Source organism: Schistocerca piceifrons, chromosome 8, assembly GCF_021461385.2.
Source record: "Schistocerca piceifrons isolate TAMUIC-IGC-003096 chromosome 8, iqSchPice1.1, whole genome shotgun sequence".
Taxonomy (NCBI): Eukaryota; Metazoa; Arthropoda; class Insecta; order Orthoptera; family Acrididae; genus Schistocerca; species Schistocerca piceifrons.
In genome coordinates this window covers 1,002,189-1,027,721 of record NC_060145.1, presented here as the reverse complement: position 1 = coordinate 1,027,721, position 25,533 = coordinate 1,002,189, and the positions used below count along the sequence as shown (strand labels likewise).

Sequence of the window (25,533 nt, the reverse complement as noted above, 5' to 3'; positions counted from 1 at the left end):
GATACTACCTACAGGAAAATTAAAGAGACCTTTGGAGAGAAGAGAACCACTTGTATGAATATCAAGAGCTCAGATGGAAACCCAGTTCTAAGCAAAGAAGGGAAAGCAGAAAGGTGGAAGGAGTATATAGAGCGTCTATACAAGGGCGATGTACTTGAGGACAATATTATGGAAATGGAAGAGGATGTAGATGAAGATGAAATGGGAGATAAGATACTGCGTGAAGAGTTTGACAGAGCACTGAAAGACCTGAGTCGAAACAAGGCCCCCGGAGTAGACAACATTCCATTGGAACTACTGACGGCCTTGGGAGAGCCAGTCCTGACAAAACTCTACCATCTGGTGAGCAAGATGTATGAAACAGGCGAAATACCCTCAGACTTCAAGAAGAATATAATAGTTCCAATCCCAAAGAAAGCAGGTGTTGACAGATGTGAAAATTACCGAACTATCAGTTTAATAAGTCACAGCTGCAAAATACTAACATGAATTCTTTACAGACGAATGGAAAAATTAGTAGAAGCCAACCTCAGGGAAGATCAGTTTGGATTCTGTAGAATCACTGGAACATGTGAGGCAATACTGACCTTATGACTTATCTTAGAAGAAAGATTAAGGAAAGGCAAACCTACGCTTCTAGCATTTGTAGACTTAGAGAAAGCTTTTGACAATGTTGACTGGAATACTCTCTTTCAAATTCTAAAGGTGGCAGGGGTAAAATACAGGGAGCGAAAGGCTATACAATTTGTACAGAAACGAGATGGCAGTTATAAGAGTCGAGGGACATGAAAGGGAAGCAGTGGTTGGGAAGGGAGTAAGACAGGGTAGTACCCTCTCCCTGATGTTGTTCAATCTGTATATTGAGCAAGCAGTAAAGGAAACAAAAGAAAAATTCAGAGTAGGTATTAAAATTCATGGAGAAGAAGTAAAAACTTTGAGGTTCGCCGATGACATAGTAATTCTGTCAGAGACAGCAAAGGACTTGGAAGAGCAGTTGAATGGAATGGACAGTGTCTTGAAAGGAGGATATAAGATGAACATCAACAAAAGCAAAACAAGGATAATGGAATGTAGTCTAATTAAGTCAGGTGATGCTGAGGGAATTAGATTAGGAAATGAGACACTTGAAGTAGTAAAGGAGTTTTGCTATTTGGGGAGCAAAATAACTGATGGTGGTCGAAGTAGAGAAGATATAAAATGTAGACTGGCAATGGCAAGGAAAGCGTTTCTGAAGAAGAGAAATTTGTTAACATCGAGTATAGATTTAAGTGTCAGGAAGTCATATCTGAAAGTATTTGTATGGAGTGTAGCCAAGTATGGAAGTGAAACATGGACGATAACCAGTTTGGACAAGAAGAGAATAGAAGCTTTCGAAATGTGGTGCTACAGAAGAATGCTGAAGATTAGATGGGTAGATCACGTAACTAATGAGGAAGTATTGAATAGGATTGGGGAGAAGAGAAGTTTGTGGCACAACTTGACCAGAAGAAGGGATCGGTTGGTAGGACATGTTCTGAGACATCAAGGGATCACCAATTTAGTATTGGAGGGCAGCATGGAGGGTAAAGATCGTAGGGGGAGACCAAGAGATGAATACACTAAGCAGATTCAGAAGGATGTAGGTTGCAGTAGGTACTGGGAGATGCAGAGGCTTGCACAAGATAGAGTAGCATGGAGAGCTGCATCAAACCAGTCTCAGGACTGAAGACCACAACAACAGCAACAGTAGTGGATGATGCCAACACTGAAAACGTAATTGGATCATATGCCTTTAGAATTTTTGAGCTCTCTATTTGTGACAAAGTGCATTTGGTATTGGATCAAGTTCTCTATCAACAACTGGATGTGCTCTACTCAGAACATTCCTCCCTGTTTTCAGAAGGTTTAGGGTGTGTTGCCAGTTTCAGGGTTCTCATCACAATGAAACCAATGGAACACCCTTATTATTTTCATGCCCACCCAGTCCCATTACAGGAGCAAGACAACTTAGAACAAAACCAACTTTTATCTTTGGATGTTATCACACACGTCTCCTGTAGTGAATGGTCTACTCTGACGGTAATTGTCAAAAATACCTAATGGAAACCTTCAGTTATGTGGTGGTTTTAATGTGTCTGTAAATTCACGGTCTATTATTGATACCTATCCCTTATCCCATCCAGATGAACTGTTAGCAAGGTTTCCCAGGGACCAATATTTTTTCAAAACAGAAATTTCAGAATCTTACTTACGGCTGCCTCTGGATAATGATTCCAAACATGTCCTCATAATAAATACCCTCTTGGGATTATGCAAATACCAAAACCTGCCATTTTCCAATGATTTTTGGAGCAAATCATGGCTTCTGTGCCAGGGTGCATTTACTACCTGAATGATATCATGGTCTTAGGTTCCACAACAGATGAAATTTGCAGAACCTTCGTGCCTTGTTCATAGTTCTACAGGCCACTTGTGTGAAATATAAATTGTAAAAATCACAATTCTTCAGCAGTCTACCATCTATCTCAGTTTTGAAGACTCACATAGTGATGTCAAGACCTTATGACACTATGTCAATGCCATTACAGCTTTGTCACATCCTACCAATGACAAAGAGTTGCAAGCCTTTCTTGGAAAGATTGCATGCTACTACAAATTTCATCCTGGTGCAGCAATGTTGGCCCAGCTGGTTCATGCTGCCTTATGTAAAGATGTTTTTTTTTACCAGTTGATGACCTATGAGCATGTGTTTATCCTATTAAGGTCAAAATTACACTCAACACCCTGCTTGGTTACCTTACAACCAGGCCAACATCTTGGTTTGGTCACAGACATCTCCCAGTGTGGCCTTGGGGCCATTCTTGTGCAAAAATACATGGACAGTTCTGGTCACCCTTTTGTTTACATTTCCAAACTTCTGAATCAGCGATACAGAATTACTCACAGATAGAGAAAGAAGCCCTTGCTATCATGTACCCACTACAAAAGTTTCATGTTTTCCTGTGTAGTTCTAAGTTGCATTTGATTACTGATCATAAACCTCTGGCTTCTCTTTTTAATCTTTCAGCATCCTTACTGGACAAAGTAGCCTATTGTCTCCAGTAATGGGCTCTGTTTTTGTTGTGCTATAACTATGAAATTTATTTCTGACTGACAGCACAACACACTAATGCAGATACTCTTTCTCAGTTGCTGCTTGGCCTCAATCCAGCATTTGATCAGGATGAACTGTTGTGTTTCCATTTATACATGGAAGCCCAAAACAAGGTGGATTGTTTCCCCATTACCAGTTCTCAGATTTTGGTGGCTGTCATGGCTGATCCTGTCTTATGTTAGGTTGTTCAATTTATCCAGTACAGCTGGCCAGATAAATCACTTGGCTGGGTATCAGATCCTTTGTGTAATTATTATGGTCTTCACCACCACATATCAGTTCTTGATGGTATGCTACTGTTGGCTTCTGAAGAGTTGGTGCCCAGAATTGTGATCCAGTCCGCATTGCATTGGAACATCATGTGTCTGCCTCCATCACACCTTCACCACTGGGGTGTTTCTCATACAAGACTGCTGGCCTGCCGCCACACCTTTGATTGACAATGAGATAATTGTGTTGTGACAGCCTGCCTACAGTGTACCACCTATCAAGTGGCACCACAGGCCTATCTTTCCCTGTGGCCAGCCTCCCAGCACCCATGGGAGTGAATTCATGCTGGTTTCATGGGTCCATTCCTTAACTCCTTTTGGCTTGTAATAGCTGATGCTTTCTCAAAATCTCCTTATGTGGTTCACTACCCATCCATGTCCACAGTGGCTATGGTTATGGCCCTCTCAAAGTTCTTCCCTTAGAAGGATTGCCATATACACTTATGATGGACAATGGTCCACAGTTTGTGTCTCAAAATTTTGAAGATTATTGTACAAAGAATGGCATCTTGCATGTTAAAGTCAATCCCCCTTATCCGCAGTCCAATGGAGAGGTGGAGCAACTGGTCTGTACATTCAAGCTCCAGATGAAAAAATTTGTCACTCAGGCTTCTCCCAATGAAGCCCTCAAGAGGTTCTTGAATTCATGCAGGTTCACTCCAGGCGTTGACCGTAGGATGACAAAGCAACTTCACAACCACCAGTCCTGTATACTGCTTCATCTGCTCCAGCCAATGCCCTGCCACCTGCCTTCCAGTGATTCCAGTGATTCCATCTGGGCTCCAGTGTCTGGGACTGAGGGTTTGGCCAGCACCCTAAGTGAATAACAGCCATTGTTCATCACTCCCAAAGCTGCCAGGGCCACTGTATCTGTGTGCTGTGCAGCTGTAATGATTTGGCGTCATGACACTATGACCAGATCAATCCATGTGTGACCTACCAGTGAGCCCTCTGCCCCTGTAGCTGCTGTCACCATCTGTGCTGGACCCCATAGTGTAGTTCACATCTGCTCTGGCTCTGGTACCTACTGTTGCCACTGGGTGGAGTTTGCACTGCTGGGCTACCTCCATCTCTACAGCCCATGTTGTCACCACTGCTGACTTCCCTGCTGCCTCCATCACTGAGTTCCTGCCTGGACATGGACGTGTATACAACATCATTATCATCAGTACTCCATTACAGCCTCTCACGGGGGAGTGAGCATCTTGCCTGTCCATGTCTGTATTTTCCTGTGACAGCATTGCAACTGATCCAACAGTTGTCACTTACTGATGAAGACATGGACATCGCTGCAATGAACACTTTTCTCCAAGGGAGAAGGAAATGTAAGCCTATTGGACAGATGCTGCAGCAAGTGCTGTGTTGTTTGCAAAGCAGCCCAATATAAGCCCAGCACGCCGGGCCCTTGGCCTTGATTATGTTTTCATGCTTCTCATTTGCTCTCCTACAAGACTGTATTATGCTTGGGTAGCTCAGTTGGTAGAGCACTTGCCCACGAAAGGCAAAGGTCTCCAGTTCGAGTCTCGGTTCGGCACACAGTTTTAATCTGCCAGGAAGTTTCATATCAGTGCACACTCCACTGCAGAGTGAAAATCTCATTCTGAAGACTGTGTAGTGATGTGTTCTTGTAGACAAAACTTGTCTTGTGTTACTTCTTATATTGTGTCTGTACAACATTACTACATCTACTTTAATCTTAAGTGTCTTATAAGAAAAAGTTTGTTCATCATGCTGACCCACATATTTGCCCCCCCCCCCCACCCCTCCCTACATCATTTACCTGGTGATTTCCTATTGGCTCCTTTTATGTTGTCTCATTGTTATTGTAGGCTTGTACCATGGGAAGCAAGGAGAGGATGTTGGTTGGCGGCCAATATCCTCTTTCTATAAAACAAACTGCACGCATATATTAACTGGGTTTTATATTCATAAGAAAAGAAAGTTATTTAACTCAAGATAGTTCAGATGTTGTGGTACAAGCTCTCTGTAATAGACCACGTTAGCCTCACTGCTGATGAAGTACAAGCCCTCTATGTACATTACTCTGGTCGCTATGTTCTGTCTGACTCTGAGCTAGAGGCTGAACTAACTGCTACTGCGACTCCCACTGGGCTGTGACTGACAATTCAACTCATTGACAGACTGGAACTGACTGGCCCTCCAGTTCATGGCAGTGATCTAAATACTGATGGCAAAGAGGGTGTTGGCAGCACATTTCTTGTGAGTCTGTCTTTGGCCTCTATCACTCTTCTCGCAACATCTTTGCTGCCTGAAGTGCTGGCATCAGCTTATACCAGCACAGCTCCCTTCACCTACAATATGAGATTTGTTTTTGTATTTAACACATTTGTTATTTTATGGTTTTTGATTTAATGTACATTTGTTTTGCAACTATACACAGCCTCCAGGTCATCTCTTTATCATTCTTCATGGGACTATAATAATACTGTGCACCAGTATTGACACCTGGTAGCTTAGTTGTCTTCCTGAATGGCACAGTCACCATAACGATTCAGCTTCACACAGTCTGATGGATAAGATATTTAATTCAATACCTATATATGATGTGTTTTCTTTAACCTTGGTATGTTTTCACATTTTACTTTGGTTATTTCCTGTTTGTTCTTGGTGGTCAGTTAACTACTGTTATGCACCATGTGTTAATTTTGGCTCTTTGCAGATTCTTTTGATTAATCTGATGATGTATAAATGAAAATGTGTCATTAAGGAAAGTAGTCACTCTCAACCTGTGACTTCCACATATTTTTGTACCGTAGCATTCATTATAGCTCTGATTCAATATTTGGATTACATAAAAATGGGAGCATACCTCTTCAGTGACTTCTTGTCACACCTTTTCTTAAAAGAGGGCTTTGTCGCTCATCCATAAATTGTGGATTCTGTCTTCATTTCATCCAATAACATTTCATACCACTTGGCAAAAGTGTATGTGGTTATTGTGATCTTGAAGTTGGAGGACTTACATAATCTGCACCTTGTATGGATGGCAGCAGAGATCATTATTCAAAGTCCTTGCTGACCACGGTGGCCAAGCAGTTCTAGGCACTTCAGTTTGGAATCATGCGACTGGTACGGTCACAGGTTCAAATCCTGTCTTGGGCACAGATGTGTGTGATGTCCTTAGGTTAGTTAGGTTTAAGTAGTTCTAAGTTCTAGGGGACTGATGACCTCAGATGCTAAGTCCCATAGTGTTCAGAGCCATTTGAACCATTTTTCAAAATCCTTCTCACTGATTGATTGGCTGAGACTAAGTTCTGTGCTGTGCTTTCTAGTTGATTCTCATGGATTTCTTCATAAAGCTTCATGCAAACCCTCAGTTCTCTTTGGGTTTGGCTTGTTTTTACACTATAACTTCTTCTTTTGGTAGTGCTACCAGGGTCTTGAAATTTTCTCACTCAAGGTTTGATAGTATTGGAAGATGACACGGGAACCCATGGGGATAAATAAGAATCTTAACAGAAAGTGTGCTGAGCTACAAACCTATCTGAGTGTTTGTAATATGTCCTTATATCAAACTCATGTTGTGTACTTGACCAACACTCCATGGCTGCTAAAACTTCCGCTTATCTATGTGCACAAGATGAAGTCACTTAGTCCCATAAACCACATGACATAGAAGCCAGCCAGTCCTCAGTCCATTTGATTGCCTCACCCTGTACCAATTTAATTGTTCTGTACTCACCATTCCCATCTGCCTGAAGATACAGTGAACTGCACACTGGAACACAAATTAATCATAACATTGACTTCCAGTCTGAATTATATCTCTTACAAATTGTCACATTATGAACTTTATATGAGTCAGGCCTCCAAGGAAAATATATATATTGAGATAATTAAATTAATGTTATTTGATTTGAATGTGTACCCTAAGATCTATAGGCCAAATACAATGTATTGCGAAATAATTTTACATACTATGTGTCTTGACACCAGCAGAAGAAAAAATCATCTTTATAAACATATATGCCAATATACTTCATTTGAGAGTTTTTTAATGAAGGAACAATATGTAAAGTTCTCAAAACAAATATTCAAAATATCTTGTGCTTCATTATACACTCACATGTGTTCAAGATTCTTTATTCAAGATTCTTTATTAGCCATTGATCATGCAAGATGAAATAGGCTTCGTCAGTACATAAAATAATATTAATATTCCAGACACTATATATAAGGCATAGATATAATTAGCATATGAGTAACTTACAAATAACATAAACCTTAAGCAGGTGACTACAATGCTTAATACATATTCTTGTTTCAGATACATACAAAGGTACCAAAAATGAGTTACATTGTAGTAGCAAACACAGTAGTTACGCAACACATCATAACACTGGCAAATAAAGTAGTTACCTAACACAGTTGAAATACAAAGGTATTAGATATGAAATATTTTGTAACAGTATATATAGTAGTTAATTAAGTTAATTATGCAATTACAGGTTTATCTCTGTGCTACTCAGATCATAATATTCTTGCATAGAATAAAATGGATTGTCAGATAACCAATTGTACAAATTTTGTTTAAGAATTTTTGTGGGCATGTCCCGAGCAGATTGCGGTAGTTTGTTGAATATTTTTAAGGTATTCACTTTGTGTGAGTTACTACTTTTTGTTAGTCTGTGTCTTGGTATATCATAATCTGCCTTCCTTCTAGTGTTGTAGTTATGAATTTCTTCCCTGACAACACCTTCCATACCATTGTTTTTAATGTGTAACACACAGATATAAATATACAAGTTTACAATGGTCAACAGTCTTAGCCTTATAAAGAGAGGACGACAGTGCTCCGTGGGACCGACTTTACACATTATGCGCAGCATTCTTTTCTGCATCAACAAAATTTTGTTACTGTGAGAGCTGTGCCCCCATATGAGAAGGCCATATGTAATATGTGACTGGAAGAGTCCACAGTACATTGTTCTCAGAAAGTTCATGCTAATTATGTCCCTAAGTTTCCAAAGGAGATAGGAGACTCTTGAAAGCTTTTTGCAAACCTGATTTACGTGTTCTTCCCAGTTAAGTTTGGAATCAATATGCATTCCTAATAGTTTTACAGTTTTGTTTTCTATGGTTTTGGGTAACCCTAAGAGAAGCTGTTGTGTTTTCTCTGAGTTACACAGTAATTTATTGGATGTGAACCAGTGGATGGCTGATTTGAGTGATTCCTGTGTGTTATTGTCCAAAGCTGAGATGTTCTGATGTGAGGTGAGGAGGGTTGTGTCATCTGCATAGCATATGGTAGTACTATTTATGTGATGAGGTAGGTCATTGATGGCTATGATGAAGAAGAAGGGTCCCAGAACCGAGCCCTGTGGTACACCAGTACTAACTGGTGCTACAGGGGAGTAATTATTTTTAACTGAGACAAACTGTCTTCTATTATGAAGATATGACTCTATTACTGCTAATGCTGGGTTACATACACCATAAAATTCTAGTTTTGCAACCAGGGTGCCAAAGGGAATGCAGTCAAAAGCTTTGCTCAGCTCACACAAGACAAGTGACACCATATTCCGGTCTTCAAAGGCTGTTAATGTCTGGTCAACAATTTCCAGGATGGCCGCAGTGGTATTTCTGCCCTGTCAGAATCCGAACTGACTATTGCTCAAAAGGTTGTGTGTCTCAAAATAGCTACTTAATTGAGTGTACATAAGTGACTCAAATACTTTAGAAAATATTGGCACAATTGAGGTTGGGCGATAACTTTTAGGAAGATGTTTGTCACCCTTTTTAAACACTGGAATAACTTTGGAAATTTTGAGGGAGTCGGGAAACACTTCTGACTGTAAACATTTATTAAATATGAATGCCAATGGTTTAGCGATCGAGTCTACAGTTTTTTTTACTATGTAATTGGAGAGCCAGTAGCAGTCCATACTTTTAGAATTTGAAAATTTTGTGACTGTTCTTTTAATCTGAGCAGGTGTGATACTATACCAGTTAAAGACATGATCTACTGGTGGAAGGGCATTAAGTAAATCGCTTGCAGATGTATCTGTTTTTTCTATCTTACTTTCAATTTCTTTAATTGAGCTAATGAAGTAGTCATTTAGTTCCCTTGGAGTGAGCTGAGTTTCATGTGTGTGACGTGTGGGATTTTCTTGTGCTACAATCTGCCATGCTGCCTTGCACTTGTTTGTTGCACCTTCTATGTACCCTTCATAAGCAGCCTTTTTTGTCTGTATCAGCTTAAGTTTGTAGAATTTTTTACATTTTTGGTATGCTGCATAAAAGGTGCCCTCCTGCTCTGATCTTTGTTTACATGCATTTTTATATGCTGTGTATAGTACGAGCATGTTTTTTCTTATCTGGACCAGTTCGTCTGTGTACCATTCCAGCTTTTTATTTTTATATGTTCCAGAAGAGTTGGTTTTAATTAGTGGTGAGCATGAATACCATAATTCTGTATAATTTTTAAGGAAGTTTTCAAAGGTAGTTTCAACATCAGACTTCTCAGATGAACACTTATAGACAAAGTCCCAACTTGCATCCTCTAGTATACGAATAAATGACATAATGTATTCTTCTTTTTGTCTTCTTACCCATGTCATATTGTGCACACTAGTGGAATTTGGTTGCTTACTAAAGAGATTGAGAAGCAATGGGTCGTGGTCTGCAAAGCACCCATTTGCAAGGCTAACAGTGTAGCTGCCACGGGGAAAATTCACAATAATATTGTCTATGCATGAATTTTTACGTGTTGGACACTGGATGGTACAGTACAGATTAAGGGACCTTAATAAATTAAGAAAAGTTCTTGAGGGCTCATTACTTGTGTTTACCATTTCTATATTAAGATCACCACATATGGCAATCTTTGTTTTATGCATTAGTATTTTTCTAACCAGTAGTTCAAATCTTTCAAAAAATGTATCAATGTTGCCATTGGGAGATCTGTATAGGCTTACAATTATTAGATTTTCATCAGTCATTTTTATACAACTAAATTCTGCATCTAACTCTGTACAGTAAGATGATACATCTATTTTTGTAAAGTTGAAATTATCTCTGATAAAGATCCCAGCCCCACCATTTCGCCTCTGCTTTCTGCACATTATGTCTGCAGTGACGTATCCTTGAGGTACAAACATATCTACCTCATTTGCAACTAACCAATGCTCACATACACATATTACATCAACATTCTTAATCTTACAGAAATGTTCCAATTCTAACATCTTATTTCTAATACAACAAATATTAACTTGAAGTAATGTCAGCATATTATCTCCCTTTTTGTTTATCTGGATACAGTTTGACTTTGAATCACAGTTTATATTTTTTACATTACCTACGAGTGGTGTGCTTGTCAGATTGTTGATCCCCATGTCTGTTATGGTGTGCTGTTGCTGATCTGGGGCCAACAAAAATCCTGACTTCTCGCAGGTGGTTGCCTCTTGTGAATTGGTCGGCTGCTGCTGGCTTCATTGTATACAAAATCCTGGTCCTTTAGCTGTTTCTTTCTTCTCTCTCCTCTCCCATATCTTGGCTGCAGGATCTCTGAAGGTGGTGCTTCTTCTTCAGCTGGTGGTGTCACAACTTCTTCTTCTGGAGGTGACAACACTGGTTCTTCTGCTGGTAATAACACTGATTTTTCCTTTATAGGGCAAAGTGGCATGTGCTTATCAGATCATTGACTGTCACTCATTTAGAACACTCTGGTATATTCTTGAATGTTTCTGCAAGCTCCCATCCTAAATGTAGTCTCAGCATACCAAAAACAGTCAGTTGGCTGCACAGTATTAGTTTGCTTTGATTAGTGCCCATCCTAATTTCTTTCTCTTGAACAACACCTGTTAGATGGACCCAAACTGTAAAATTTTGACTGATGTGGAAGTGTCATACACTTCTTAGTAAGCAGAATCAGTGAGAAAAGAGGAGCAGAAGAATGGGTTTGTAGCAGAGTATTAGGCTAAAAAAACTGTAGTTTATTGTTAATGACATTCAGTTCTTGTAAAAGCCTTTTGAAATTTTGTGTTATGCATAATGCAAACAATTTCACTAGTGGATGTGACTGTACCTCATATACAATGCTGTATATTAGAGGGTTCTGCATTGTAACAATAGTATGAAAAAATATAAACAAAAATGTTTGGGTAAATAGTAATGTCACTGAAGAGAGGGAAAAATTAGAACTACTCCACAGTGCAATGCTGAACAATAGAGAGATTCCTGAGATAAAGGAATCCTTCAGAATATATCAAGCACACTATAAGGACTTACTCACACAGACCAGGAGCAACTATGTTGCAAATAAGCTTCAAAACTCACACAACATAACTGCTGGCGTCTGGGCAGTCATAAACAGTTTTAGAACCTGCAATGACAAATCCTGTATGGACTTTACTGTTATCAACAATGGTATGCTCATGAAAGACCAACTGGAAATTGCAAATATTTTTAATGAATATTTTTCTTCTGTAGGGGAAGCCATAAATGACAAACATAAAAACATGCACTACAGTTTTAAAGGTAATACATGTGACCATAGTATATATATAGCCCCCACAAACTGCGCAGAAATAATGGGCATCTCTATCTCTCTAAAACCCCCCAATTCAGCTGGGCATTATGGCCTAAATATTAATGTTTTAAAAGCCTGTTGCCAAAATGTCTCTGTACCTCTGTCTGTAGCAGTCAACAATATAATAGAATCAGGCACCTTTCCAGACTAAAAATAGCACAGGTGACACCCATTTCTAAGAAAGGTGACAACAAAATAGAAAACTACAGACCAGTCTCAATCCTTCCTGTCTTTTCTAAATTAGTTGAGAAAGTTATATACAACAGGATTACAAACTTTCTTAACAAACACAACCTGATGTTCGAAAATCAAAATGGATTCCTAAAAGGTAAATCAACTAGCACTGCAGCTGCTCAACTAGTTGAAGAGGTGTTAGGGACATGTGGCAGGTGTATACCCAGACCTGGAAAAACCCTTTGATTGTGTGAACGTTGACATCCTATTAGACAAGCTACGGAACATGGGCATTAGAGGCGCTGCTTATGACCTAATAAAGTGTTATATGAGCAATAGAAAACAGTTTGTTCTATTTAAAACAGAAAGTGGTGTCTACAAATCAGAGATCACTTGCATAAAATATGGCATGCCCCAGGGCTCGGTGTTGGGCCCCCTTCTGTTCTTGATGTATTTAAATGATATTAAATACTGTACTATAAATTCCAAAATTGTTCTGTATGCTGATGATACATCCATTGTATGTAAAAAGGAATCGTGTAATGAACTAGAGGCCGAGCATAATAATATGACAAAAGAAATTGTTCAGTTTATTAATGAAAGCCACTTAAATGTAAGCACCAGTAAAACATGTTTGATGCAGTTTAACGAAAGTAGTTTGAATAATGAAATTAAATTATACATGTGCAACGAATTGGTAAATAAAGAGTCTACTGTAAAATTCCTTGGCGTAACAATCCAAAGCAACCTGAATTGGGACACACATATTGACTCCCTAGCAACTAAGTTGTCAAAAAATATATTTGCAATCAGTACTATTAGCAACTTCTGTAGAGACACAGTAGTCCTAAAGACTGCATACCATGCTCTTTTCTCCTCTCACTTGAACTACGGTATTGAAATTTGGGGGGCAACAACCAAAGATAATCTAGATAAGCTACTCATTCTTCAAAAAAGGAGTGTGAGAATCTGTGGCGCAAAATATAGGGAATGAATCTTGTCACAACTTGTTTCCAAAAACAGAGGTGTTAACTGTTATAAACATGTGGCAAAGAGCGCCATAAATATCGATTTTTGTTCTGTGAGTAAGTGTGCTATCTTGGAGGAGAGGGCTTTGGGCAGGATGTTGGACGCTAACAGCAGTTAGCCTCCGGACTTGTATCTGTGTAGAAGCTAAGTGTGAATAAATCTGTATCTGAGAGAATTCTAGTTGTTTACCTACAACTATTCCATATTCCCTCACTGGTGACGCCGTTTTTGTGTAATACGCGTCCACGTTACCGCCCGAAGGTTATTTACGTGCCTACCACGTCGGGTTTCTCCGCGGTCGCGAGGGCCTTTGTTCAGCTCCAGACAATGGCCTTTCAGCATTCACTGCCACCCGGATTCCAGCAACATCTCTCCAGCACTCCTGCCATTGTAGTGGACATGCCGCAAGAATCTTCGGAATCCTTCAGCCAGAACATGCAAAGGAATTCATCGAGTGCCGCCAGTTTCTTCCAACTGCCAACGGTCGTGGACTCTGGCTTTGTTAGCCTGGACCTTCCCACGTGTTCTCCACAGAGTGTTGGTCGGGACATTCCTACTCCTGTGTCGAACACACAATTCAATACAGTTCATGGCGTCGAGCGAGGTTTTGCTACTTTGGAAAATCCAGTAGTAAATTCAAACTCAAATCAGTTCCCGCCACGTGTGTATCCTTCTGCGCCGGTTAGTCAACAGGTGTTCAATGCTCTCCAAACAGCAAATATCACACCGAGTGTGCATCCTAGTGGACGTGTGTGGGATCCTTGTGTTGCTTCTAATCAAGTCAACAATTCTGTGCTGGACAGTAATTACTCCGACATCTACAACCAGACCCACCACTCACGATCGAGTGAATACTGAGTGCATAACAGACATTCACCGGCGTACTTAGGCACTTGTTTCTTCTCTCCGAGCTACCACATCAATGAGAATGCACATTTTGACTATGATCCTCACACCGTTCGAGCGTCCGTCGCTTCTCAGCCGCCCCCCTCCCCCGCGTCAAGTGAATTTCGTGATTCTTGCATTACAGGACGCCAATAATTCAGACTCGCAATCTTCTGCATGCTCTACTTCCGTCCAAAGTAATAGGCGCACCTCCGCAGTGACTGCAGTGCCGAATCTGCCAAAATTACTAGACTTCAAACCCGCTCACCCGGAGTTCTGGTTTAACCTGGTTGAGCAAACATTCAATGTCTGTGCTTTGGACAACGACGCACGCTTCGCCTGCCTTATGAACCATCTTCACGACCGCGTCGATTTAATTTACGATCCGGTCAAAGCACCCCCCCCTAGCAGGAAAGTATGCTGTGGCGAAACAGGAGAGAAAATGTGTGACAGCTCATCTACGAAGAGCGTCTCGGTGACAGGTCTCCGTCCCAGCTGTGGCAGTGTATCCGTCTTCTCGTCGATGAGCAAGTTATGCCTGATGACATGCTCGCAGAAATCTGGACTGAAAAGCTGCCTCTGCCTGTCCAAACTGCAATCTCTGCGTATGAAGATAGGCCAGTAAATGAACGTTTACGCGCCGCCGACAGAGCATACTCCGCCAGGCAACGTGAGCTCCGTGCACTGCATTCTGGACGTGACCGCACTAAGACGCTTTCGGACACCACGCCCTTGTCTGGTGCTGTTAATAACAAGTTTTTTAAACTAGCCGCCCTGCCTGCACCTTCAACTCCCCACAACAACATTGCATCGGCCTCTTTGGAAGAGTCTGGGGCAAATACTCCATCACCTAGCAACTACCCACAGGAGCACAGGCCCGCCCAACCTTACTGTTTCTTCCATGCGAGATTCGGGGAGCAAGCTCGCAAATGCCAGTCACTGTGTTCTTACCCAAACTCCAACTGCAGGTAGGCTATGGTGCCACCTCCTGTGATGTAAACAACAGGCACCATCCTACGTTGCACTCCGTTTCGGACAATAACAGTAAGTGTGGTCGAGTCTATGTTCGCGATTTACGATCAGGTGTATGTTTTCTGGTAGACACTGGCGCAGACGTCTCTTTGCTGCCAGTTCACCTAGCAACCAATAAAGTGCAACCACACAAAACAGTACTTTGTGCAGTGAACTTGTCTACCCTACAGTGTTCGGGTTCCACTTTGTATACAGTGAAACTTTCGCCCGAGTGAAAGCTGGAGTGGACGTTTCTAGTGTCAACAATTGAAGCACCTATTCTCGGAATTGATTTCCTCAAGAACCATCAGTTGTCACTAGATTTTGTGCAAAATACTGTGTTTTACCCTCCCCCCCCCCCCCCCCCCCTTAACAAACATATTCCTTTCGCTTCGCCGAGTGACAGTTTGGCTAACACCAAACATGTGTGCTGTGCTAAGAAGTGTGTCAATCTATTCTTGGAGCTGCAATCTTGGACAAACAAGTGGCTAGTGGAGTGCACCAAGTCTTTGAAGTTGCGGATGGAACGTGTGGAAATGCTGCTGCATCTCCGCAACATACACCACGAGTTGGCCTCCACACAACAATGCCTCACGGCACTACAAGCAGACGACTCGTCGGCTACAGACAAGGTCAGTCCATGCCAATCGGGTGTTCCCATGCCCGTGCACGTTAACAACAATGTTGTGAACTCTGTAAACTGTGTCAGCACCCCCTTTTGTACTGATAGGGTATGCCCGAGTGCACATGCTCCTTGCGTTCCAAATGGGCAATTAACTTGCCAAGCTCGGGGCAATGAACTATGGCCATCTGCTGTCCGGCCATGCCCACTCGTGCCTACAGCGCTCGTAGCGGCACAGCCCGCTACCAAGAACCAGTGTACCAACCTCGCCCGTGTTACCACGTGTACGGCCTTTACACAGCCTACGAGCGGGTGGCACACCTGTACTTCGTTGCCTCAGCGCCACAGCTTGGCCCGTCCGCCACTGCCTGCTCTGCTTCACGGACATCTGACTGTCGTGCCGCACCACGTATTGCAGTAGTCACTAATGACACAGTTCATCGGTTACGTCTAACCGATGGGCCGCCCATATCGCAACGCCCACGCCGCCTCAAGCCGGAATTTATGAAAATAGCAAAAGAACAATTGGACGATCTGTTACAAAAGGGAATAATTGAACCTTCTTCCGATTGCTGGAGTCTATAGGCGTTTAAATGCCCGCACCATCATTGATAAATATCTGGTCCCACACATTGCAGACTTCAATCATGCGCTCGCGGGTGCAAAGTACTTCTCTGTTTTGGACTGTAAGAATGCATTTCATCAGATTCCTATGGCTCCGGAAGATATTGAAAAGACTGCCATAACCACTCCCTTCGGGCTGTTCCAATACAAATTTATGCCGTTTGGGTTGAAAAAGGCCCCCAAACATGGCAGCGTTTCATCAATCAAATTTTATCCCATCTAGACTTTTGTTTTGTATACATGGACAACATATTGGTTTTTGCTTCTACTTTGGAACAGAGTGAGGAGCGTGTTCAAGTCGTCACAGATTTTTTAGCAGCCGCTGGTATTGAACTGAACAATAAGAAGACTCAATTGCACCAGTCATCCGTCACATTCCTAAGTTATGTTGTGTCATCGGACGGTCTGACACCACCACAGGACAAGATCAAGCCTGTTCTCGAGATGCTACGCCCTCAGACCTATAGGGAATTATGCAGGTTCATCGGACAGTTAATTATTACCGGAAACATGTGCCAGCCACTTCTGTGGTGCAGGCTCCTCTCACAGATGCTCTCGGTGGCCCACAAACTTCTGGCACCCGCCAGGTACCATGGACACCAGACATGGACAAGGCATTTAATGAACTCAAACAGTTGTTGGCCTCCGCTGTCACTATTGCTCCCCTACGGGTGGATGCCACAATGTTTATCACTACTGATGCTAGTGACAATGCTATCGGCGCAGTACTGAGTCAGACATACAATGATGTTACGACCCCCCTGCAGTTTTTCTCAAAAAAGCTAAACAACGCGCAGAAGAAATACTCAGCATTCGACAGAGAATTACTTGCAGTTTACGAGGCCATAAGACACTTCAGAACTGATGTTGAGGGACGAGATTTCTATGTGCTCACTGATCACAAGCCGTTGGTTCCTGCGATAAAAAATCCTGCGGCTGATCTGCCCTCACGACGCTTTCGTCACATCGATTACATCTTGCAATTTACAAATGACATTTGCTACATCCGAGGAGCAGACAGTGCGGTCGCTGATTTTCTCTCGTGTGTTGGTGCTGTCACAACCTTAATTGACTTAACGGACCTACCTCGGTTGCAATCGGCAGACCCCGATACCATGCAGTTAATTTCAGACCACAGCTCCTCTCTCCAACCGGTACACTCTACTTTCCCTGGCATATCTGACTTAGTATGGTGTGATGAATTGACTGGTACATTGCGGGCATTCATTCCTAAGCCCCTTCAACGCCAGGTCTTTGACAAACTACACACATTAGCACACCCCGGTGTCAAAGCTTCCACCCGTCTTGTAGCTGAATGGTTTGTCTGGAGAGACATGCGCCTTGACTGTCAGTCTTGGGCAAGGGCATGCATGGTGTGTCAACAGAACAAAGTTTCCGGGCTCACTTCTACACCCCTTGGCTGTTTTGCCCAACCGCCAGGCCGGTTTCACCATTTTCATATCAACCTCATAGGCCCTTTGCCCCCCTCCGAGGGTTTCCGTTACTTGTTTACAGCTATGGACAGGATGACTCGGTGGGCTGAGGCTGTGCCTATTCCGAACATTACCTCTGAGACAGTAAGTCGAGCATTCTTAGATTCGTGGATCTCTAGATTTGGCTCACCTGTTTACCTCACCACTGACCAGGGGCGACAATTCGAGTCTTCAGTTTTCTCTGACTTATGTAAAATGTGTGGTATTGTCAAAATTCATACTTCTGCATGTCACCTCCAATGCAATGGGCTTGTTGACCGATGGCATCACACCTTAAAGTCTGCCCTGCGTTGCCATGACTCACTGTGGACAGAGGCACTGCCCTTTGTGCTTCTTGGCCTTCGTCCGACTTTCAAGGAAGACCTCAAGGGTTCCGTAGCCGAGTTTGTGTATGGCCAACCTCTGGTTTTGCCTGGAGAATTAGTCACTCTGACTCCACTTCCACAGCCGTCTGAACTCCCTTCACTTCTCGAGCGGGTGCGCTTGCATTGCAGCAAAATTCAGCCGCCACCTCCGGCTGCTCATACACCTCCGCGCATGTACGTACCGCGCACGCTAGACTCTTGTGAGTATGTGTTTCTCAGAGACGACTCAGTCAAAGCACCGCTTCAGTCGCCCTACACAGGTCCTTACAAGGTCGTCAAACGCTCTGAGAATAACATGGATCTCCTCATAAAATACTCCGTAATCATGGTCTCACTCAACCGAGTGAAACCAGCTTCCATTGAGCCTCAGGTGAACCTCCCTGATTCTGCCCCTATTTCTCCCACTCCTGCTTCGAGCGGCCATCCATCTTCCCATACCATGCATTCAGGTATTGATTCTCCACAGTGTGCTTCTCTGCCGAGCACTGCTCCTTCTCCGCGTTCATCTAATTCGGGTGGCCAATCTTTTCGGGGCTTCACTCCTCACAGCCCTCACAGTCGAACTGCCAACCACTCGGATTCTACCATTGTGTTACCATCTTCGTGTGACAGCTCTTTGTCGCGCCGTTCAATCCGGGCTGGGTCCTCGTTGCCTTCGGTCACACTCCCTCGTCTGTCAGCTGATATCCCGAGGTTGTCTCCTGCGCAGTCCAGTGCACCTGCCACCCCCCTCTTAGCAGATGCTTCGCCCTGCCATGGCTTTCCCAAACCTCCGTGCCTCCCTACCATTGCTTGTACACTTGCCATCCAAGAATTCACAACACATATGCACCCTGATGACATACATAAATCATCTGTTGTCGTAGATGGCGATACGGTGTGTGTGGTACTCGCGTGTCACAATATTGAGGGAGGAAGTGCAGAATCTCGTGTGGTGCGCCGCTTTAAATTGAGCAGAAGTGCTGCATGTGGCAATTTGCGTGCCTTTGTTAGGCCTTCTGGCAAGATGATTCTCCGCCTGCTGGCTGACGAAGTGCTACACCTCCACTCCAGGACGGGATGTCGTCTTCAGCCGCCGGCGTCGTTTGCTGACTTCACCGTTGACGTACCGGGTTTCACCCCCTGTTCTCCTACCAGTCGACCACTTCCGCCTGATGCAGAAGAACTGTGTGTTACCTTCCTAACTTCTCACCCCTCCCCCCCCCCCCATTCACAGGGACGTATTCCATACTGCGCGGGGGGGGGCGGGGGGGGGGGGGGGGGGCTATGTGGCATTGAGCGCCATAAATATTGATATTTGTTCTGTGCATAAGTGTGCTATCTTGGAGGAGAGGGCTTTGGGCAGGATGTTGGACGCTAACGGCAGTTAGCCTCCGGACTTGTATCTGTGTAGAAGCTAAGTGTGGATAAATCTGTATCTGAGAGAATTCTAGTTGTTTACCTACAACTATTCCATATTCCCTCAAACACATACATTCTAAAAGCCATATTGCTTGTGAAAAGACTGCACCCAAACACTTATTCAGATTTCCACCAGTACAATGCTAGAAATAAAGAAAGGTTTTACATTGGTAGCCAAATAACAGCACTTTACGAAAAGGGGCCTCAGTATGCAGGTATAAAATTAGCTAATGCACTGCCTAGTGCAGTCATGGCTATTTCTACAATTAAACTGAAACATCAGCTTAAGAAATTTTTAGTAAAACACTCTTTCTGCACATTAGAAGAATAGAATACTTATATGAAGAACAACAAATGCTTTGTGAAATTATCTGAATAGAAATCAATAAACATCTTATTGTAATTTTGTTGTAAATTAATGACGTATTCAGAAGAATGTGTCTTGTGTATTGTACAAATAACTTTAATCATTACTGTTTCTTTGTACATGTGCAGTGTACCATTCGATGTTGAATAAAGTTATTATTACTAATATTATTATTATTATTATTATTATTATTTCTTCCCTTTCTCAGATGTTATGTCTAGTTAGAAATGGAAAATGACGCGGACCTTGATCAAGTGTGACTTCCTTTTAACTGTACGGTGTATGTTACATTGCATTTAGGAACTTTCGTGTAATTGAACATGTATCAATAATTACAGATTTCTGTAGTTGTATATATAAGTTTGGATGTAGCTCTATTGCGTTGATGTACTGGTGGATATTGCGTGGTATGACTCCTGTAGTTGATAGTATAATTGGTATAATGTCAACTTTATCCTGATGCCACATGTCCTTGACTTCCTCAGCCAGATGGATGTATTTTTCAATTTTTTCTCCTGTTTTCTTCTGTATATTTATTGTATTGGGTATGGATATTTCGATTAGTTGTGCTAATTTCTTCTTTTTATTGGTGAGTATGATGTCAGGTTTGTTATGTGGTGGTGTTTTATCTGTTATAATGGTTCTGTTCCAGTACAATTTGTATTCATCATTCTCCAGTACATTTTGTGGTGCATACTTGTATGTGGGAATGTGTTGTTTTATTAGTTTATTAGTTGTAAGGCAAGTTGTTGATGTATTATTTTTGCTACATTCTCATGTCTTCTGGGGTATTCTGTATTTGCTAGTATTGTACATCCACTTGTGATGTGATCTACTGTTTCTATTTGTTGTTTGCAAAGTCTGTATTTATCTGTTGTGGTATTGGGATCTTTAATAATATGCTTGCAGTAATATCTGGTGTTTATAGTTTGATCCTGTATTGCAATCATGAATCCTTCAATCTCACTGTATATATTGCCGTTTCTTAGCCATGTGTTGGATGCATCTTGATCAATGTGTGGCTGTGTTAGATGATATGGGTGCTTGCCATGTAGTGTTTTCTTTTTCCAATTTACTTTCTTCGTATCTGTTGATGTTATGTGATCTAAAGGGTTGTAGAAGTGGTTATGAAATTGCAATGGTGTAGCCGATGTATTTATATGAATGATTGCTTTGTGTATTTTGCTAGTTTCTGCTCGTTCTACAAAGAATTTTCTTAAATTGTCTACCTGTTCATAATGTAGGTTTTTTATGTCGATAAATTCCCTTCCGCCTTCCTTTTTGCTTAATGTGAGTCTTTCTGTTTCTGAATGTATGTGATGTATTCTATATTTGTGGCATTGTGATCGTGTAAGTGTATTGAGTGCTTCTAGGTCTGTGTTACTCCATTTCACTACTCCAAATGAGTAGGTAAACATTGGTATAGCATAATTATTTATAGCTTTTGTCTCATTTCTTGCTGTCAATTCTGTTTTCAGTATTTTTGTTAGTCTTTGTCTATATTTTTCTTTTAGTTCTTCTTTAATATTTGTATTATCTATTCCTATTTTTTGTCTGTATCCTAAATATTTATAGGCACCTGTTTTTTCCATCACTTCTATGCAGTCGCTGTGGTTATCCAATATATAATCTTCTTGTTTAGTGTATTTTCCCTTGACTATGCTATTTTTCTTACATTTGTCTGTTCCAAAAGCCATATTTATATCATTGCTGAATACTTCTCTTATCTTTAGTAATTGGTTGAGTTGTTGATTTGTTGCTGCCAGTAGTTTTAGATCATCCATGTATAGCAAATGTGTGATTTTGTGTTGGTATGTTCCTGTAATATTGTATCCATAATTTGTATTATTTAGCATGTTGGATAGTGGGTTCAGAGCAAGGCAGAACCAGAAAGGATTTAATGAGTCTCCTTGGTATATTCCGCACTTAATCTGTATTGGCTGTGATGTGATATTATTTGAATTTGTTTGGATATTAAGTGTGGGTTTCCATTTTTGCATTACTATGTTTAGAAACTGTATCAATTTAGGATCTACTTTGTATATTTCCAATATTTGTAGTAACCATGAGTGGGGTACACTGTCAAAAGCTTTTCGGTAATCAATGTATGCGTAGTGTAGTGAACTTTGTTTAGTTTTAGCTTGATATGTCACCTCTGCATCTATTATCAGTTGCTCTTTACATCCTCGTGCTCCTTTGCAACAGCCTTTTTGTTCATCATTTATAATTTTGTTCTGTGTTGTATGTGTCAATAATTTCTGTGTAATGACTGAAGTTAATATTTTGTATATTGTTGGTAGGCATGTTATGGGGTGATATTTTGCTGGGTTTGCTGTGTCTGCTTGATCTTTAGGTTTCAGATAAGTTATTCCTTGTGTAAGTGTATCAGGGAATGTGTATGGGTCTGCAATGTAATTGTTAAATAATGTATATCTAAAAACAAAGATGATGTGACTTACCGAACGAAAGTGCTGGCAGGTCGATAGACACACAAACAAACACAAACATACACACGAAATTCAAGCTTTCACAACAAACGGTTGCTTCATCAGGAAAGAGGGAAAGAGAGGGAAAGACGAAAGGATGTGGGTTTTAAGGGAGAGGGTAAGGAGTCATTCCAATCCTGGGAGCGGAAAGACTTACCTTAGGGACAGGTATACACTCGCACACACACACACACACACACACTTATCCATCCGCACATACACAGACACAAGCCGACATTTGTAAAGGCAAAGAGTTTCTAATTTAGTTAGATGTGAATGTGTTGAGGTGAACTCCTTTAGCCAGTAATTTGTTATTTTATCTTTTCCAGGGGCTTTCCAATTGTGAGTAGAATTAATTGCTTGGGTCACTTGATGTTGCAAAATTATCACTTCAGGCATTTGTGGTATCATCTTGTATGTCTCTGTTTCTGCTTGTACCCACCGTGCATGCCTGTTATGTTGCACTGGGTTTGACCATATGTTGCTCCAGAAGTGTTCCATGTCTGTTATGTTTGGTGGGTTGTCTATTTTAATGTGTGTGTTATCTATTGTCTGATAAAATTTATTTTGGTTTTTGTTGAATGTTTGGTTTTCTTTCCTTCTATTTTCACTTTTTTTGTATCTTCTAAGACGTTTGGCCTATGCTTGTAATTTCTGCTTCTTTTCATCTAATTGCTCTATCGCTTCTTGTTGTGAGATTTTACGTAACCTTTTTCGTTTTTTGTTTGATATTTCATTTCTTATAAATTATGTTAGCTGTCCAATGTCTTTTCTCAGTTTTTCTATTATGATCTGTAGCCTGTGTTGCCATGCTGGTTTTGTGGGTTTCTCCTGTGTGTTGGTTTGTTCTGATCTCTGCCTAGTGTGTATATTTAGTGTAGTGAGTGCTCCTGTATAAACCAGTAGTTGTAACTCTTCCATAGTTGTATTTTCATTTATTTTGTTGTGTATGATTGTGTTGATAGTTGTTATTGTTGTTTCAACTTGTGGGTTATTTGGTGGTCTATGCAAGAATGGTCCAATGTCTGTGTTTGTGTCTTTGTATTCTGTATATGTTAGCTGAAATTTTTCTTCTATATCTAACATGTGTGTCACTTCATGTTCTATTTGTGCTTGTTCTGGTGGCTGTCTTAAGATTTTGTTTTCCTCTGATTGTTTAATTGATGCGTGTTGTTCTTTTTTTGTTTGCTCTGGGATGTTTGAGTCCATTACTGTATTTTCTTCTTCTTCTGATTGCACATAATTTTTTCCAGTATGTGTTGTGCTTGTTGTTTGATGTTTTCTAATTCTGACTGGGGTATCCTGTTATTTTTGATTATTACACAGATCTGATCAGCTAGTCGTTGTTCTGTTAAAAAATTTAATTCTGGGTATCTGGTGATAAATATTGTGTGTATTTGTGATCTGTATCCATTTGTGTTGGTTCCTACATTTGTTGCTTGGTAATAACAGAACATGAGCTGTTGGTTAACTTCATCAGACCATCTCATCCTCTGTCTTTGTTTTCCTTCTAGAGTTTTTGCAGGAGGCATATCCTGCAAAACACCTCTATTTGGATTTAAATCATTTTTCGTGTGGCTAGCAGCGTCATTACCATTGTGTACGGGCATAGGGTTCAAGCGTCGTCTCCAACCATGACAGCGCTTGTCCGAGGCTTCATTAGTTCTGTCCTGAAGCAACTAATCACACTAAAAGGGGGGTTAGCCCTATTAGTGGTTTGTTCTTTTCGTCACCTTTTACGACTGGCAGAACATACCGGAGGCCTATTCTTTTCCCGGGCCTCCATGGGGTTTATTATTATTATTATTATTATTATTAGTTGGCTACTCACTGTATAGCAGACACCCTGAGTCGCAGATAGGCACAACAAAAAAGGCTATCACAAGCTTTCGGCCAACAAGGCATTTGTCAGAAACACACACACACAAGCTTTACTTGTGACTGCCTTTTTGTTCTGTGAGTCAGTATCTCTGCTATATGGTGAGTAGCAACTATCCTTTTTGTAATATTGTTATATTCCATCCTGGATTTTCCATTATTTGTTAGATTCTGCAATTTTTTTTTTTTTTTTTTACCACTGTTGGGTTTGGTTTGGCTGCCACAGATGGCCTATGCACATTTTCTTCAACCTACCAGGCCTTTCTAGAATCAATGACTAGATCATCTACAGAGAGGCAACAAGAGAGAAAATTAAGTGGCAAATGTATCTTTTCAGGTAAGCAGAAGAGCTCCTCTCTGTGTATGTACAATCAAGGAAAGGGCCTGTCCATACATTCAGTGTGACCACTGAAATATGTAAGGTACTGGTATGGATGATCTGCCAGACAGGAGGATGTAGCAGTTCAAACAAAACTAAGAACTTATGTGTGTAGTGCAAGAAATTTGTATGTGGTCCATGTGCAGGAAGTGTTCACTATGTGTGTGCAAAGTGTTTTGATAAAGATGGTGGCTTTGATTGTAAACATGTCATAGGGAGAATAACACTATTTTCTCATAAATTCCAGAGCATTTTATGTCCATTTTTCTTTTTATTTCCTTATAAGTATATATTTATGGCCTGTTTGGAGCTTTGACTGAGAAGAAATCATAGAGATAAAAATGTTATTTTATAATCATACATTTATTTGTATTTGTAAGTTTAGATTCAAAGTTTACTTTCAATGAATATCATATTTATGGTGCATTCCTTAGATCAGATTAGATTAGATTCCATTTTCATTCCATAGACACAAAAAATGATATGATTCTCATGGGTGTGGAACATGTCAATCCTTTTTTCTTTTATTAAATATGGAGATGAAAATGTTATTTTATAATTATACTTTATTTGTATTTGTCAGTTTAGCATCAAAGTTTACTTTCAATGAATATTGTATTTATGATGTATTCTTTAAGTCAATTGTTTTTTTGTTTTATTAAATATGGTTTCTTTTGAGAAATTGATACACAACACATTGGTAGCATAAGTATAACACACTAGTGACATTTAAAGACACCGTACTGAATTAATTTAAGAAATAAACTTGAAAACAAAAAAGGTGAACATCAATGGTCAAAATGACTGATAGTGGTCCTCCCAGGTAGTTTTCTAGTGTGGGTGTCCCTAGTGTTAACGGGTTT

General features: G+C 40.9%; 1 protein-coding gene across 1 annotated transcript in view; it reads right to left on the bottom strand.

The window, feature by feature from the left end:
- LOC124711819 (odorant-binding protein 59a) overlaps positions 1–25,533 on the bottom strand; it is a 195,121-nt gene that overhangs the window by 77,383 nt on the left and 92,205 nt on the right. Inside the window, exon 4 of the mRNA XM_047242046.1 lies at positions 7,106–7,141. Within this exon, the coding sequence (XP_047098002.1) occupies positions 7,106–7,141 (36 nt within the window). The remainder of the gene's footprint in view (positions 1–7,105; positions 7,142–25,533) is intronic.